General features: G+C 42.8%; 2 protein-coding genes, 1 long non-coding RNA gene and 1 other non-coding gene across 6 annotated transcripts; 2 read left to right on the forward strand and 2 right to left on the reverse strand.

Moving 5' to 3' along the window:
- Window positions 1-448: 448 nt before the first annotated feature.
- Window positions 449-8,369, forward strand: LOC115571234 (uncharacterized). Its single transcript, XR_003981889.1, has 3 exons — window positions 449-606; window positions 2,766-2,980; window positions 7,710-8,369. It is a non-coding gene; the product is annotated as an uncharacterized LOC115571234 (long non-coding RNA).
- On the forward strand, window positions 962-1,043 carry trnal-uag (transfer RNA leucine (anticodon UAG)). Its single transcript has one exon. It is a non-coding gene; the product is annotated as a tRNA-Leu (tRNA).
- On the reverse strand, window positions 1,844-5,118 carry LOC115571225 (probable low-specificity L-threonine aldolase 2). Its single transcript, XM_030400470.1, has 7 exons — window positions 4,716-5,118; window positions 3,995-4,078; window positions 3,822-3,910; window positions 3,556-3,741; window positions 2,772-2,909; window positions 2,430-2,622; window positions 1,844-2,336 (listed from the first exon to the last, which is right to left on the reverse strand). The coding sequence occupies exons 1-7, from the start codon at window positions 5,014-5,016 to the stop codon at window positions 2,029-2,031; spliced, it is 1,299 nt and encodes a 432-aa protein (XP_030256330.1). The 5' UTR covers window positions 5,017-5,118; the 3' UTR covers window positions 1,844-2,028.
- LOC115571227 (probable low-specificity L-threonine aldolase 2) lies at window positions 5,306-9,256 on the reverse strand. 3 transcript variants are annotated; one of them, XM_030400474.1, is made up of 8 exons: window positions 9,057-9,256; window positions 8,423-8,506; window positions 8,248-8,336; window positions 7,982-8,167; window positions 7,716-7,853; window positions 7,375-7,564; window positions 7,157-7,281; window positions 5,306-6,021 (listed from the first exon to the last, which is right to left on the reverse strand). In XM_030400474.1, the coding sequence occupies exons 1-8, from the start codon at window positions 9,238-9,240 to the stop codon at window positions 5,917-5,919; spliced, it is 1,101 nt and encodes a 366-aa protein (XP_030256334.1). In that variant the 5' UTR covers window positions 9,241-9,256; the 3' UTR covers window positions 5,306-5,916. The 3 variants fall into 3 exon arrangements, with proteins under 3 accessions (XP_030256334.1, XP_030256336.1, XP_030256333.1); XM_030400476.1 differs by lacking the exon at window positions 7,157-7,281; XM_030400473.1 differs by lacking the exon at window positions 5,306-6,021 and having other exon boundaries at window positions 6,386-7,281.
- Between the last annotated feature and the right edge of the window lie 6,199 nt (window positions 9,257-15,455).

The raw sequence follows: 15,455 nt of genomic DNA on the forward strand, positions 1-15,455 counted from the left end.
TTTTTTACTTTGTATTATTACCTCATTAATATTGTGAATGTTAAAATCCTGACTTTGAATGTCGTCTTACAAGCTACGTGGTGCTCCTTTAAGTAGAAACGTTGGCAACATTTTGTTGATATTCAGTCATGTAGCCCTTTTTATTCTGATTCTTCTTCTTCTTCTTTAAAATGTAATGTATTCAGTTTCCGATGCACTTAGTATATCCCCTAGACTTAATGCAATCAAATTAAATTAAATTAGATTAAAATAAGTTAAATTAAAAAAAAGATATGCACATGAACATACAGCATGGGAGAGGAGTCTGAAGAGATGTAAATCAACCTCCTACGATCTAACATCAGCATTGCATATCAAATAAAGCAAATTTAGTCAAATGTCCGACCAATATGTCAAAATGGCGCGCGAATATGTTAGTTCCGATTACGGAAGAGCACGTGAACGCACCGCGTTGTAAACGATAGCGAGCTGTACATTCTGTTGCCAGTAGCAGCAGCAGTTACACGAGTGTCACGTACATTGATATCCGAGTACTCAACGTCTTGGGGAAACTTGAAGCGCTTCGTCAGGAATTTCGTCTCCACATAGAAGTTATATACTAACTAGGTAGTGTGCCGCATGTGACATGTAACACAGCATAACGTAAACAAGCCGCTAGGATAACGTATTAACGAAGTTGAGTAACGGTAGTTTTGGCAATTGCTAGCGAGTTTGCTGGAGTAATGGCGACTCGGAATGAATACAGATGTGGTTAAACGTTGACGGGCAGCAGCGTTACCGCCGGCAAGGCTGCAAATGGTCATTTTTAAACGCGTGATGGGTTAATAGATAACCAGGAACCGAAACAGTCATTCATATCGTAAAATTCAGGCAATGTATGGACGTAAACTGATTCAATCAATACCTTAAAATGTGCATGTGTAGTTTCATGAACTCTCTGGATGGCATTGACGAGTATTACGGTAGCGTGGCCGAGTGGTCTAAGGCGCTGGATTTAGGCTCCAGTCATTTCGATGGCGTGGGTTCGAATCCCACCGCTGCCAAACTTTTTTTTTACAATCCGAATGAAAGCCTGTGTTGATGCCCATCTATTGGAAAACCTTTGATTGATAAACAGTGTCTTTCATCAAATATGGGATCGAAAGGTTTATAAGATATAAGTTCATAGTGACTGATAGAGCAGTGCCATCTTATGGCTGAATCCCTTCTCTACAAAATACATTGTAATGGATAAACGCAGCAATCAGCCACAACATTAAAACCACTGACAGGTGAAGAAGAAAAAGGAAGAATTTAATCACATAACATACAACTTAAATCGTGGCACTCTGCGTGGGTTAACACTCCAACCCGGGCCCAACTCCAAACCTTGGGTCCTTGCATTCATGTGGTACTGACCCGGTCTCCAGTGGTGTTTGGGTGGGTGATTTGTTTCAAGTGGCATTCACATTAATGCCAGGACTCAAGTTTTCCCAGGAGAACTTTGCAAACTGGTTTTAATCTTGTTGCTGATCGGTGTAAAGTTGCAAACCAATTCAGAGATTGCTAAATTGTAAATGGTGCACGGACATTAAATATCACTTTTCCAATTGCAGAGACCTGCTACCTCAAATTAGATTAAAAGAATGGGAACCTCTCAATAGAAATAACCCAAACTCTTCCAATTTGGGCAGGACAACTACCGCTCCTACTAAGAGGTTGAGATTAAGGGGAAAAAAACAATTTATTAAAAAGGTGCCAACAATGAGCTGTAGCATCCCTAGTAGACGTCAGCTTCCTGTAGTCTCTCTACAGTGTCTAATGAAATATACCACAGAATAAATGTAAAAGAAATAAAACAATCTTTGACAATAGTCAGTGGTTCAATTTAATGTCTAAGAATGGCAAAAAACTTTTGATTAATAAAAATAAACAATTACATAAATACATCCTATGTTTCACATCCTTCAGTCTTCTTCTAGATTAGTCTGTGTAGATTTTCAGTGATCAGTTCGAGTGATTAGATTAGATCTTGGGGGGCATCAGATTTCACTGGGCCCTCAGTTTTTCTTTCGAATACTGAGAAGCCACAAATTGCATTTTCTGGATGGCGAGCTGGGTATCTTCCGGGGATATCCCTAGATGCCATACAGCCCGTACTGAATTTCCAAAATGGGGGTACATGAGAACTTGTATCCCCTGTCCAAGTGCAGCCTCCTCTCCCTCGTTAACCTGACCCATGCGGGCACAGAACTCGGAGGGACTTAAACTGGGCTCCTGCAGACGGAAACGCAGGATGTTTGTCTCCACAGCAGCCATGTCTACAGCAAATAGGGGAGGGTCACAGTCGAGCAGAGCTGAAAGACGTGAAGACAGAATAAGTTAGGAGCAGGACTACAATTGCAGCCGTTTAATTATTTAATTTTCATGAACAAAAATGTGCTACTCACCTTTAGCAAAGGTTTTTGCATTGCGGTGATCCTCTTCCAGGCGTCCTGTCATCTGCAGTAGAGACAGTTTTCCCGCTGCTGCCAACACACCAGCCTGCCGCATCCCCCCACCCAGGGCTTTACGGCACCGTACTGCCTGTGATATGAAGTCTCTGGGTCCAGCCAGGATGGTTCCCACAGGGGCACCCAAACCCTGTTATCCACCGAAACATGAATGTGACTTAAAGCAGTTTTATTTTGTTGGTGTACACATTCATCGTTGGTCATGCTCATTTGAATTTGACCAACAAACATACTTGAATTCCAAATTGTTATGACTTATGTGTGTGTTTGCAGACCTACCTTGGAGAGGCACACACTGACGGTGTTGGTGTGCTGCAGGATGGTGGATGGAGGCACCGCCTGGGCCACAGCAGCGTTCATCACCCTGGCCCCATCCATGTGAACTGACAGACCATACTTATCTGCTAAAGCACGGACCTTGACGAGGGAAACAAACCATTCAAAGATGATCAAACCTGTGAGAGCTGCTGGATTCTCCATTCTGTCGTGTAAGCAAAGGGGCGGTGGGGCTGTTATTTCATATAATGATGTCCTGTCATCCACAGAATAATCTGCAGATCATGTGGCCTGATCATAAAATTAACATTATGATTTAATAGCAGATTGGATGACTGCAGGTGAAGTAATACATCTGTAAGGAAATGAACATATTAATTAAATTACCTTCAGCAGAGACATAAGTGTGTCCTCTGTGTGCATTTACACAAAAGGCACAGCAGCTTATCTTAAGTGATTATTTCAAATTTTCATTAGGCAACATAATCAGTCTCAGTCTAATGTTAAACAGTTTCCATGTTCTTGGTTGATTATTTAGTGGTTATTATAAATGCTCTGGTTAATAAGTGTAAATAAATGTCTGTGTTTGCGATGATGGTTTAGTATGAACACACTGACGTTGTCCTCCATGGTCGTTTAAATAAGTATGATGCGGACATGCTCCGCCACCTGTGGTAGTACGGCAAGTATCACAGCAGCTTTCACATGTTGACGTATGAAAATGTTTCTATAAACATGAAATACTACCAGATGCAGTGTTCCCAACTGGACACATCTACACACACACCTCCTGCAGGAAGGTCAGAGGTAGCACACGTCCGCCCTGTATGTTGTGTGTGTTCTCCACGCATATTAGGCGCGATCGGGGGTAGTGGGGGTCGGGGTAACCGTGGCGGATCTTCGATTCCAGCTGCTCCAAGTCAAACGTTCCATTGGGTAGAGTGGTCACCGTGGTGGCGTGGACACCAGCCAGCTGTGTCAACACACAAATACACATGGAGTGGAGTGTAGGCGATGAGGAAAGATTCGCAGAGGTGCATGTGGTCCACTCACCTGTGCACTCCCTCCCTGCTCATAGATGTGTAAATGGGACAGATCTCCCACAATTATCTCATCGCCCCGCTCCTTGCAGTGCACCATCACTAGACAATCAAATACACATTTATGACCATTTTGACCTAAAAAGAAAAATGTACCTAGACTCTGCCAATAACTGCACAGCTCACCTGCAATAAGATTACTCATTGTTCCAGAGGGAACAAACAGTGCGGCCTCCATCTGAAACATGTCGGCTGCAATCTTCTGTAAGTCTGCAGAAATAAAAATGAAAACAGGTAACATTTATCAGACTGAGGTGCAGGGGGTGCACGCAGTCACACTGAATGCTCAGCTATAAAAGGAACACTGTAGATTTGTAGAAGAAACTCTGAATTTTTACAATACTCATTAGGTAATGACACAAATTCCGAAATTATTCTTTTTTTCAATAACTGAATAAACAAGCTCCCCTCAGAGGAAAGCAAGGTCCTGTTTGAAGCTAGAGAGGAGGCGGGGTCCGCCACAGATAAAACAAAGTAGATCACTCTGAAACTGTGTTGTCCTTTAAGGTCAGTTTATTCATTCAGTTTGTTCAATTCATAAAAACGGAAAAGAGTTTAGTCTGTTTATTAATTAAGTGAATGAATGATTTTTCTCTTCTGACTATAATAATTATTAATGTCATCAACAAAAGTATGGATCAGGTCATTATGGATCCAGTAAGAATCAGAAACACTTGATCCTCACAGGTGAGAATGATGGAGCTATAAAGTATATTCTATTCAGTTTTAACACATGGACAGTGCTGTTGTCCTCCAGTCAGTTCTACTCATCATCTACTTTTTATCTGCTAATAAAGAAGTTAGTTTCTGATTTGACCCTCGCGCCCTCAGCAGCAACACATTATACCGTTGATTGTTGGGTCTTCTCCCATCACGTCATCTCCGACCTCGGCCTCCGCCATGGCCTGCCGCATCTCCGGCCCGGGCTTTGTCACCGTGTCGCTGCGGAGGTCCACCACCCGGGAGTGGGCCGCACCACCCGGTCCCGTGCACCTGGGTGTCCCGGAGTTGTAGTAGCCCCTCGCGGAGCTTCGTCCCAGCACGGCTGCCGTTGCATGTCGCGCTGCACGGAGCGGTTTACTTGAAACGATGCCACCGTGTTTTAAAAGTTTAAACAAAACCCTGCTGGAAAACGTTTTCACAGACATGATGCTCCGACTATGTTTCAGTGGCGCTGCGTCCGTGTTGAACTTTGGATCGGTCACCGGCAATCGACAATCATTGACGGCAAGGAAAGTTAATGGATGACCGATCTGCGGATCATCATGGACAATGTGGACCTCAAGGTGGCGACATACACCCAACAAAGCTTATACTACGCATGCGCAATGACAGGTTTGAAAATGCTCAGATCAGCTGTAGCTCTTATTGCAGACCTGGGGCTTGATTGACACCATGAACCAGAAAGTTATATTCCATTTATTTATTTCACCTATAGATTGTATACAAAATAAAATCAATTGTAATCAATCAATTACCTTTTTGATCATATTTGTTATTTTTTACTATTGTTATTGTCTTTTTGATATTAATATTTGGTCCTTTAGCTGCTGTAGCAAACAAATTCCCCTGTTTGTGGGACAATAAAGGAATACTGACTGACTGATCTGTTACAATATTTGTAAAATGAGGCTTTTCATCATGTGACAGCCTCAGAGAACAGGAAAAAAGGACCAGGAAGCACTGTTAAATGTAATGTATATACATAAAAAAACAGCATTAGGCACAAGGACATTGGTTGACATTCAGGGCACATAGAAAGTCACACACACACACACAAAACTATAAGAAAAAGGAAGACCACAGAAGCAGCAGCTCACGAGCAGCAAACCAACCAAAACAAATGGACCCCATACAAATACTGCTTGCAACAGAACCAAACCAAAAAGCAAACATTACAAACCCAACAAAGAATTCCCACAATTACCCCTGTAAACACGTGAAACAATAAACTCCAACCCCCATCACCCAAAAAAGAAATTACAGGTTCTTTAATATGATGAAGAAGAAACACGTCTTTCTGCGTACTTTCTTGGAGCCGTCAGTCGTCAACACAGAGCCGAATTCCTTCTGCACAGTAACCGAGGGAGAGGACCAAGGACCACTGCTTCCCTGAGTGTGTCAGCCAAATCAGCAATTTGGGTTTGACCTGGCTATAGTAACAGCAAGAATCACAAGACAGTCTTTAAGTCTTAAGTCTGTAGAAACGGACTTAAAGACTGACCATCTTATTTAACTTTGTCTGCACAAATGATTGACTGGCACATACAATTCACTAAGTTAAAAAGTTACACATCCATATAAATATAAAATCAATATTAACATGAAACCATGACCCAAAATAGATTATAAATGCTCTTAATAAATATTTACGCACCCAAATACAATAAATACATACCCATCAATATCTTTAATAATAATAAATACATTTAAACAATTCAAGTAAACACAAATTTAAGTAAACCTGAAACCTTTTTCAAATAAGCTCGACTTTAACATTGTTTCTGGTTTTTTTTAACCCATTGTTCTTCCGCAGCACAATGGAGATTCTGATTCCATGTGCATTGTTTTATTTTGTCCAGTATTGAAGATGATACAGTGTCATCCATGCTGTCATTCGATGAGGCTTGATTGAATTAAAAGGAGCTGTTGGGCTTTGGCAAAGGTATGCGCTCTATTGAATGCCATTCTAGTTCTAGTCCTCTCAATCTTTCCTTCCCTTTCTTTGGTCCTGCCCAAGTAAAAATGTATGTATGTGGCCGGATGAATGAAAAGTAATTAATCTGATGACTTGTATGTTTTTCCGCCCCTTTCACATATGAACTCTGACAAACATCCAGAGGATCAGATCAGGATGATGTCCACATGTGGTTGTTCACACATGAAGCACACAACAACAGATTGTCCATGACGGATGTCTTCATGCACATTCCCACTTGCTCCCCGGGAATTCACTCCGGACAACTGTCTGCTTCATTCAGACAATTTCAAACAAACCATTTCATGTTTCGTCAGAGAATATCCCTGGATGTTGGTCACCCAGATTTAGGACTAGCTAACAGGGTCAAATCATTGACAGTGTGTGTGTGAAAGGGGCTTTAGATTTCACTGAGACCTGAGTTTATCCCTCAAGTACTGAGAAGCCACAAATTGCATTTTCTGGATGGCAAGCTGGGTATCTTCAGAGGATATTCCAAGATGCCACACAGCCCGTATTATATTTCTAAAATAGTGGAACATATGAACTTGTATCCCCTGTCCCAGTGCAGCCACCTCTCCAGCACCAACCTGACCCATGCGGGCACAGAACTCAAAGGGACTCAAACTGGGCTCCCGCAGACTGAAACACACAATGTTTGTCTCCACGGCAGCTGTGTCTACAGCGAACAGGGGAGGGTCGCAATCGCCCAGAGCTGGAAGACGTGAAGAAAGACGTTAAGTTACGAGCAAGAGCGATGGCAGCCAGTTAGTTATTTCATTTTCAAAGACAATTATGTGCAACTCACCTTGAGCAAAGGTTTTTGCATTGCGGTGATCCTCCTCTAATATTTCCATCTGCAATAAAGACAGTTTTCCTGCTGCTGCTAACATACCAGTCTTTAGCATCTCCCCACCCAGGGCTTGACGGCACCGTGCAGCCCTAAATATGAAGTCTCGGGGTCCAGCCAGGATGGCTCCCACAGGGGCACCCAAACCCTGTCATACACCAAAACATGAATTTCTTTTAAAGCAGCTCTATTTTGTCTCCAAGTTCTTTGTTGGTTCTGACTCTGCGCATTTGAATTTCATACAAAACACGCATCACTTTTATTTTCTGGTTCATTCTGTGTGTGTTTCGCAGTCCTACCTTGGAAAGGCACAAGCTGACGGTGTGTGCATGCTGCACTATGGTGGATGGAGGCACCCCCTGGGCCACAGCAGCGTTCATCACCCTGGCTCCATCCATGTGAACTGACAGACCATATTTATCTGCTAAAGCACGAACCTTGACGAGGGAAACAAACCATTCAAAGATGATCAAATGTGAGGATCATTCTGTTGCAGTAAGGCACGTATCACAGCTGGTAACGTAAAAATGTTCAGCCTGAAATACCACAACATCTACACACACACCTCCTGCAGGAAGGTCAGAGGAAGCACACGTCCTCCCCGTATGTTGTGTGTGTTCTCCACACATATGAGGCGTGATCGGGAGTGGTGGGGGTTGGGGTAACGGTGGTGGATCTTTGATTCAAGCTGCTCCAAGTCAAACGTTCCATCGGGGAGGGTGGTCGCCGTGGTGGCGTGGACACTAGCCAGCTGTGTCAGGACACAGATAGACTTGGTACAAACTGCAGACGATGAGCATAGAGGTGCAGAGGTAAAGGTGGTCCACTCACCTGTGCACTCCCTCCTTGTGTAAAGACGTGCATATGGGACAGATCACCCACAATCATCTCGTCATCCCGCTCCCTGCAGTGCGCCATCACTAGAGAATGAAACAAATCCACATTTATGACCATCTTGACCTCAGCGTTTTTTTTAATGAAGTCTAAAATTAAATGCACAGCTCACCTGCGATAAGATTAGCCATGGTTCCAGTGGGAACAAACAGTGCGGCCTCCATCTGAAACATGTCAGCTGCAAGCTCCTCTAACTCTGCAAAAATGAGACAATTACTGGAAGATTTAGGTAGCATGTCACAGAAAACATGCAGGTGTGCTGACATTTATAAAGAACTATATTTGAGGCATCAAGTGTGATGACACCGACAGCCTTGTGTTGCTCTTGTATTACGCAGAGATGGAAAGTAGCAAAGTACAAACTTTACTTACTGACAGCTCATCTGTACTGAAGCAAAAGCTATATAGTAAAAGTACTTCATAGTATTTGTGCAAGTAGTGTAAGAAGTACTAAGTCCAGAAATATTGGATTCATTAAGTACTTATGGAAGACAACATTTTTATCTCACCTCAAAGTTAGAGGAAAAATGCCTATTTCATGAATTATGAGGAATGAACTTCGACCCTTGATTACTTAATAACTACACAGTAAAAGTACTTTGTCAAATTCCTCATGTCTGTACACAAAAAAGCTGATAATGACTGATCAGAATCAACTTTTCAAAAGTTACTTCCTGTCGGGACTCCCTTTTTGCCAAGTATAATTTTGGCGTTAGTAACCAAGAAACAAAAAAAAGTTTTGGCACCTGTGGCTGTTGAGTCTTCTCCCATCAAGTCATATTCGACCTCAGCCTCCGCCATGGCCTTGCGCATCGCCGGTCCAGGCTTGGCCACCACGTCGCTGCGGAGGTCCACCACCCGGGTGCGGGCCGCCCCGCCCGGCCCAGACTTCAGGGTGGTGCAGTAGCCCTGCGCAGAGCTCCGTCCCATCACAGCGGCTGCAGCATCTCGTCCACTTGAAGCGAGGACACGTCGAAGAAAAGAAAGTGTTTTCGAATACATGACGCTCCGTTTATTATGTTATCGGTGACAGCTGCTAGCAGGGACACGTCAGTTACCTTCAGTAAAGCCAGGTTCTGTGATTGGCGATTGACGCCCTCATTCCTGCGTTCATTCCTGTCATGCTCGGACAGATGTGGTCCTACAAGAAGGTATGAAGACAGACACATACACACACACACACACACAGACAGACAGACAGAGATTCCTTGTATTTATAGATAGAAGATGTGCTGTTTTATTTGAAGTGTGTTGGGTTTATATTTCTTTTGAATACTTAATAGACTCCCAGTGTCCTAGCAGTGAGTGGTTGGTGTCCCAGCCGTAGTATGACAGTCTGTCCTCTTGTCTCTTCTTGCCTGTGTTCTTAGAGTTTTAGTTGTAATAAAATAAATGGCATGTATGACCCACACTGGCTGTTGCGGCCTCTTCGTTGAAGCCCCTGTGTACTCCGTACCTTCTTAAAGGTTACACAAAGATAAATGTTTCAAAATGATGGAATGCATTTATTAGACAGAGCATACAAAAAATGATAAAGTTCAGTGCTTGAAGCGATTTTATCGCCAAAATGCAACCTAGGCTTTTTGGTGAATGAATGAGTCAAACCTTGTGTAAAGGCATAATTACGACAAAAGAGGCACTTTTAAGATTTACTTTCAAGATCCTCCATGTAACGTCGCATTTGGCGATCGATACTTCTCCACTGGCAGATAGTGGAACAAGCATCTGCTAACGTGAGTTGTCCAAAAACCTTCTTTTTAGTAAACTCTGTGTACACAAACAATGTTCTCAATGCTCGTGTTAATGTGTAGAGACCCTGGTGATACTACAAGCAAAGTTTCATGTTGTGTCGAGCCTTCTTATTGTTTTAAAAATACCGATTTTGATGTTATTGTAAAAGTGCCCGTAGCGCTCCCAATGAAAATGAGTTTGACCCGAAAACAAAAACAATCTTAAAAGTGCCTCTATCGCCGTAATTATGCTTTTATACGAAGGTTTGACTCGGGTACATTCACAAAAAAAGCCTAGGTTGCATTTTGGCGAGAGTTTCGCTTTAATATTTTTGGAATCTATAAACACTGTCAAATGATTCATGTGAGGATGGATGGGTTCGGAGGGTAGGGGGAGGGAGGGTTGTTACTTCACACTGAAACAAGTAATAACAGCAGTGTAAAAGAGTTTGTGAGCTTTCAGCATGGAGGATTTCAACTGTATCTGACTGCAAACACGCTGGTCACATATTCTATGGATGTGTCTGTTTTTTTGTGGCAGCTGGTTTGTAATACAAACGACCTGTTGTCCTAAGTAGACACGCCATCCTCTTCAGCTAGCCGAGCAAGTGCCGGAGCACCACCACCGCTGGCTGTTTGCTACACAAACCAACTGCAAGCGAAACTACACACAAATTACACATTATACTCTACGTCTGACTCAAACTGTTAGCTCATAAGCTTATGTAAAAAGTAATCACAACAGAGTGAGCAGCAGAATGCTCCTCCCTTGTAGTGATAATGCCCGTTGTGCACGTCCCCCGTCCCCCCCCATGCCAACAAACAGTGCTTTCCATGGTCCTGAAACAGCAGCTAAGCATAATCATTTCATCGATGTATGAAACTCAAAAAGAGAGGAGAAAGATACAAATGAGCTTCCTGACTCCAGGCCTAACCTTGCCCCAACCCTTAAGCCTGTCAAGCTTTCACATTTAAAAACTTGTCCAGCTGGTCTCAACTGTCATATTGTCCATGTCAGTAGTATGAATGTAGTAAGTATTGCCATTTCACTCACAAACCACAAGACAAGAAAACAGTGGATTAGTCATCCCAAGGGAGTGTTTGACTGTAGATCAGGCCCGCCCACACCTTTTCCCTTGGACGGCCAAAACCGAAGACTTTAAATTGGGCCACGGGTCAAATGCAAACACCCATTGTTTTAGGTGTTGGAATACGCGGATACTGACAATAATTGTGAAAATTAAAAATAAGATACTGATAGCATGTTAATTATACACTCTGGGTGTTGCCAATAACTGGTATCGAAAATAAGTGTGATACTCAAAAACTGAAATATTGATGTCTTGTCAATAATAGACATATGATATTGTGTAATAGAATCGAATAGATTTTTATTGTCATTGTTTCAGAAAAAAGCAACGAAACACGGCTCTTTGTTGGACAAATAAATACAAAATATTTAGTATGAAAAATAGATAAAATAGTGAGATAGTAAATAGTCAAATGTATAGCATGATGTATACGACAAGATAAATAGACAGACACGAGATTCAAGTGAGTATGTAAATGAGGTGTGTGAGGGATGGTAGCTGGGGGGTTTATTGCACTGGTTTGAAAGTATTTAGAGAGTGAGGGGTGAAGGGGAGGGAGGGGTTGTGCTGTTCACTGCCTGTGGGAAGAAACTATTTTTCAGTCTGTTTGTTTTAGATCTGGTAGATCTATATCTCTTCCCAGAGGGCAGGGGGGAGAACAGGTAAAGTCCGGGGTGGGTGGGGTCCTTAATGATACAGCTGGCCTTCTTCTGAAGTCATCCAGTGTAAATGTCTTTGAAAGGGGGTAGTGTCGTCCTGATGACACACTGCGCTGCCCTCACCTTCGCTGCAGGTCATCCTGTCCTGTGCTGTAGTTGTTGTTGACTGATAGAAGTTGGTAAGCAGGTGTTGAGGGAGGTGAGCGTGCTTTAGCTTCCTGAGGAAGTATAGTCTCTGTTGGGCCTTCCCTACCCTGATGAAAGATGTGAGTGCTCCAGGTGAGGTCGGCCGAGATGTGAACCCCGAGGAACTTAAAGCTCTCTATCCTCTTTACCCCATCTCCCTACATGTAGAGGGCAGAGAGCTCTGTGCATTTGGATTTCCTCAAATCCACAATCAGTTCCTTGGTTTTTGAGGTGTTTAAGTCCAGGTTATTGTCAGAACACCATTCTGTCAGATGCTGAATCTCCTCCCTGTAGGCTGACTTGTTGATGTTTGTTATCAGACCTACGATGGTCGTGTCATCAGCAAATTTGACGATGGTGTTGGCAGGGTGGATGGGGGAGCAGTCATGGGTGAAGAGAGAGTAGAGGAGGGGGCTGAGGAAACAACCCTGTGGTGTTCAGGATGAGGGTGGATGATGTGCGGCCTCCCATCCTGATGTTTTGTGGTCTGTTGATAAGAAAGTCCAGTATCCATGTGCACAGTGAACTGCCTAAGCCCAGGTTGCTCAGTTTGTGGATTAGTTTATGGGGGATGACCGTGTTGAATGCTGAGCTGAAGTCCAAAAACAGCACCTTTACATACATATTGGGCTGATCCAGGTGTGTAAGGGCTGTGTGGAGTGTTGTGTTGACAGCATCCTCTGTCTGTGCCTGTTCGCTCTATAGGCAAACTGGTGTTGGTCCAGTTCGGCAGGGATGGCTGATATAATGTGACAATAGGATGAGTCTCTCAAAACATTTGGTAATTATGGGGTCAAGAGCAACTGGGCGATGGTCATTAAGGCAGCTCACTGTACCTTTTTTTTTTTTCTACTTTTTTTTTATTCAACAAGAAAAAACAAAGTACAAAACATTCCTTGACCACATCACAGAGTACATATGACAGTGCAAAAAAAAAAAACAACAACAAAAAAACAAAGACAAACATAGAACGAAAGACACATTGGGGCCCAGCAAGCTGAACAATAACAATGAGTACAGTGTAATTGAATAAATAAATAAAAGAATAATGGACAGTTAGGACAGTACAGCACAGTGTGGGTTCCCTTCAGTTAGAGAGGTATCTTGCAAAAGGTAGCCACCTCCTCTTAAAGACATCCGACCGTAATAGTAAGTGAGCAGTTAAAGCCTCCATACCATACACCTCCCTCAGCTTCTGTTTCCACTGCACCACTGTAGGTGGCCGTGGATTCCTCCATTTTATTGTCGCCATTTTTCTAGCAGTCATCAAAAGTAAATGTAACAGGTGATTTGGTCTCTGGTGTACGTGCCATCAGGAGCTAAATCGAAAAGAAACCGACTTGAGCTAAACAGTAAATCAATCCCCAGAATTGTATCGATTTCGCTCTTCACCCCCTTCCAAAAAGGAAGCAGCTTTGGGGAATCCCAAAATATGTGCGAGTGGTCGCCAACCATCCTGCATTCTCTCCAGCAGTATAATGCAGCTGGCTCATATATATGTTGGTGTGCTGCAGGATGGTGGATGGAGGCACCGCCTGGGCCACAGCAGCGTTCATCACCCTGGCTCCATCCATGTGAACTGACAGACCATATTTATCTGCTAAAGCACGAACCTTTAAGAGGGAAACAAACCATTCAAAGATGATCAAACCTGTGAGAGCTGCTGGATTCTCCATTCTGTCGTAGTAAGCAAAGGGGCGGTGGGTCTGTTATTTTATACAAAGCGATGTCCTGTCATCCACAGAATAATCTGCAGATCATGTGGCCTGATCATAAAATTAACATTATGATTATTAGCAGATGGGATGACTGCAGGTGAAGTAATACATATTTAATTAAATGAAAATGTTAATTAAATTACCTGCAGCAGAGACATAAGTGTGTCCCCTGTGTGCATTTACACAAAAGGCACAGCAGCTTATCTTCAGTGGTTATTTAAAAAAATTAACAATGATCAGTTGCAGTCTTATGTTAAAAAGTTTATATGTTCTTGGTTGGTTATGAGTGATTACTGTAAATGCTCTGGTTAATAGATGGAAACAAATATCTGTGGTTCACTAAGGTAATGACACAAAGTCCGAAATTATTCTTTTTTTCAATAACTGAATAAACAAGCTGCTCTCAGAGGAAAGCAAGGTCCTGTTGAAGCTAGAGAGGAGGCGGGGTCCGCCACAGATAAAACAAAGTAGATCACTATGAAACTGTGTTGTCCTTTAAGGTCAGTTTATTCATTCAGTTTGTTCAATTCATAAAAACGGTAAAGAGTTTCTTTAGTCTGTTTATCAATGAAGTGAATGAATGATTTTTCTCCTCTGACTATAATAATTATTAATGTCATCTCAAAAGTATGGATCAGGTCATTATGGATCCAGTAAGAATCAGAAACACTTGATCCTCACAGGTGAGAATGATGGAGCTATAAAGTATATTCTATTCAGTTTTAACACATGGACAGTGCTGTTGTCCTCCAGTCAGATCTACTCATCATCTACTTTTTATCTGCTCATAAAGAATTAAGTTAGTTTCGGATTTGACCCTCGCGCCCTCAGCAGCAACACATTATACCGTTGATTGTTGGGTCTTCTCCCATCACGTCATCTCCGACCTCGGCTTCCGCCATGGCCTGCCGCATCGCCGGCCACGGCTTTGTCACTGTGTCGCTGCGGAGGTCCACCACCTGGGAGTGGGCCGCACCACCCGGTCCCGTGCACCTGGGTGTCCCGGAGCTGTAATAGCCCCTCGCAGTGTTTTAAAAGTGTAAACAAAACCCTGCTGGAAAATGTACGGAAGCCCTAAACGGCCATGCATTCATATATTTTATTTCCTCCGTTTTCCCGAGATAACGAGATAATTTTCTCGAAATCTCATGATAACGAAACGTTGTTTTCTCGTGATAACAATATAAGGTGTGTGTGTGTGTGTGTGTGTGTGTGTGTGTGCGTGTGTGAATGAGTCAGTCAGTTAGTGTAACGACTGTAAATGACCTTTAATGTGATAATTGTTAATAAGAACATCTTGTTGCAGGACTTTTATTTTGAAAGCGTCTCGCTGTGAACCGAGAACATCTGTGTTCCTGTGAATCGTGTGTGTGCGTGTTTGAGATGTGCCTACATGATTTTTGCTGAACGTGATGAAATGATTTACTGTGCACCTGGCTGATAAAGGGTACAAGCTCTTATGGTGTCTCCGAAGGTAGAGATACTGTTATCTCAGGAAAACAAAGTTTTGTTATCACAAGATCCTGAGAAAATTATCCGGTTATCTCGGGAAAACGGAGAAAATTAACTCGTTGTCACGGGAAAACGGAGGAAATAAAATATATGAATGCTTGGCCGTTTAGGGCTTCTGTAAAAACGTTTTCACAGACATGATGCTTCTTTTCCGACCATGTTTCAGTGGCACTGCGTCCGTGTTGAACTTTAGATCGGTCACCGGCAATAATTGACGGCAAGGAAAGCTAATGGATGACTGATCTGCGG

The sequence above is a fragment of the Sparus aurata genome, chromosome 20 (genome assembly GCF_900880675.1).
Source record: "Sparus aurata chromosome 20, fSpaAur1.1, whole genome shotgun sequence".
Taxonomy (NCBI): Eukaryota; Metazoa; Chordata; class Actinopteri; order Spariformes; family Sparidae; genus Sparus; species Sparus aurata.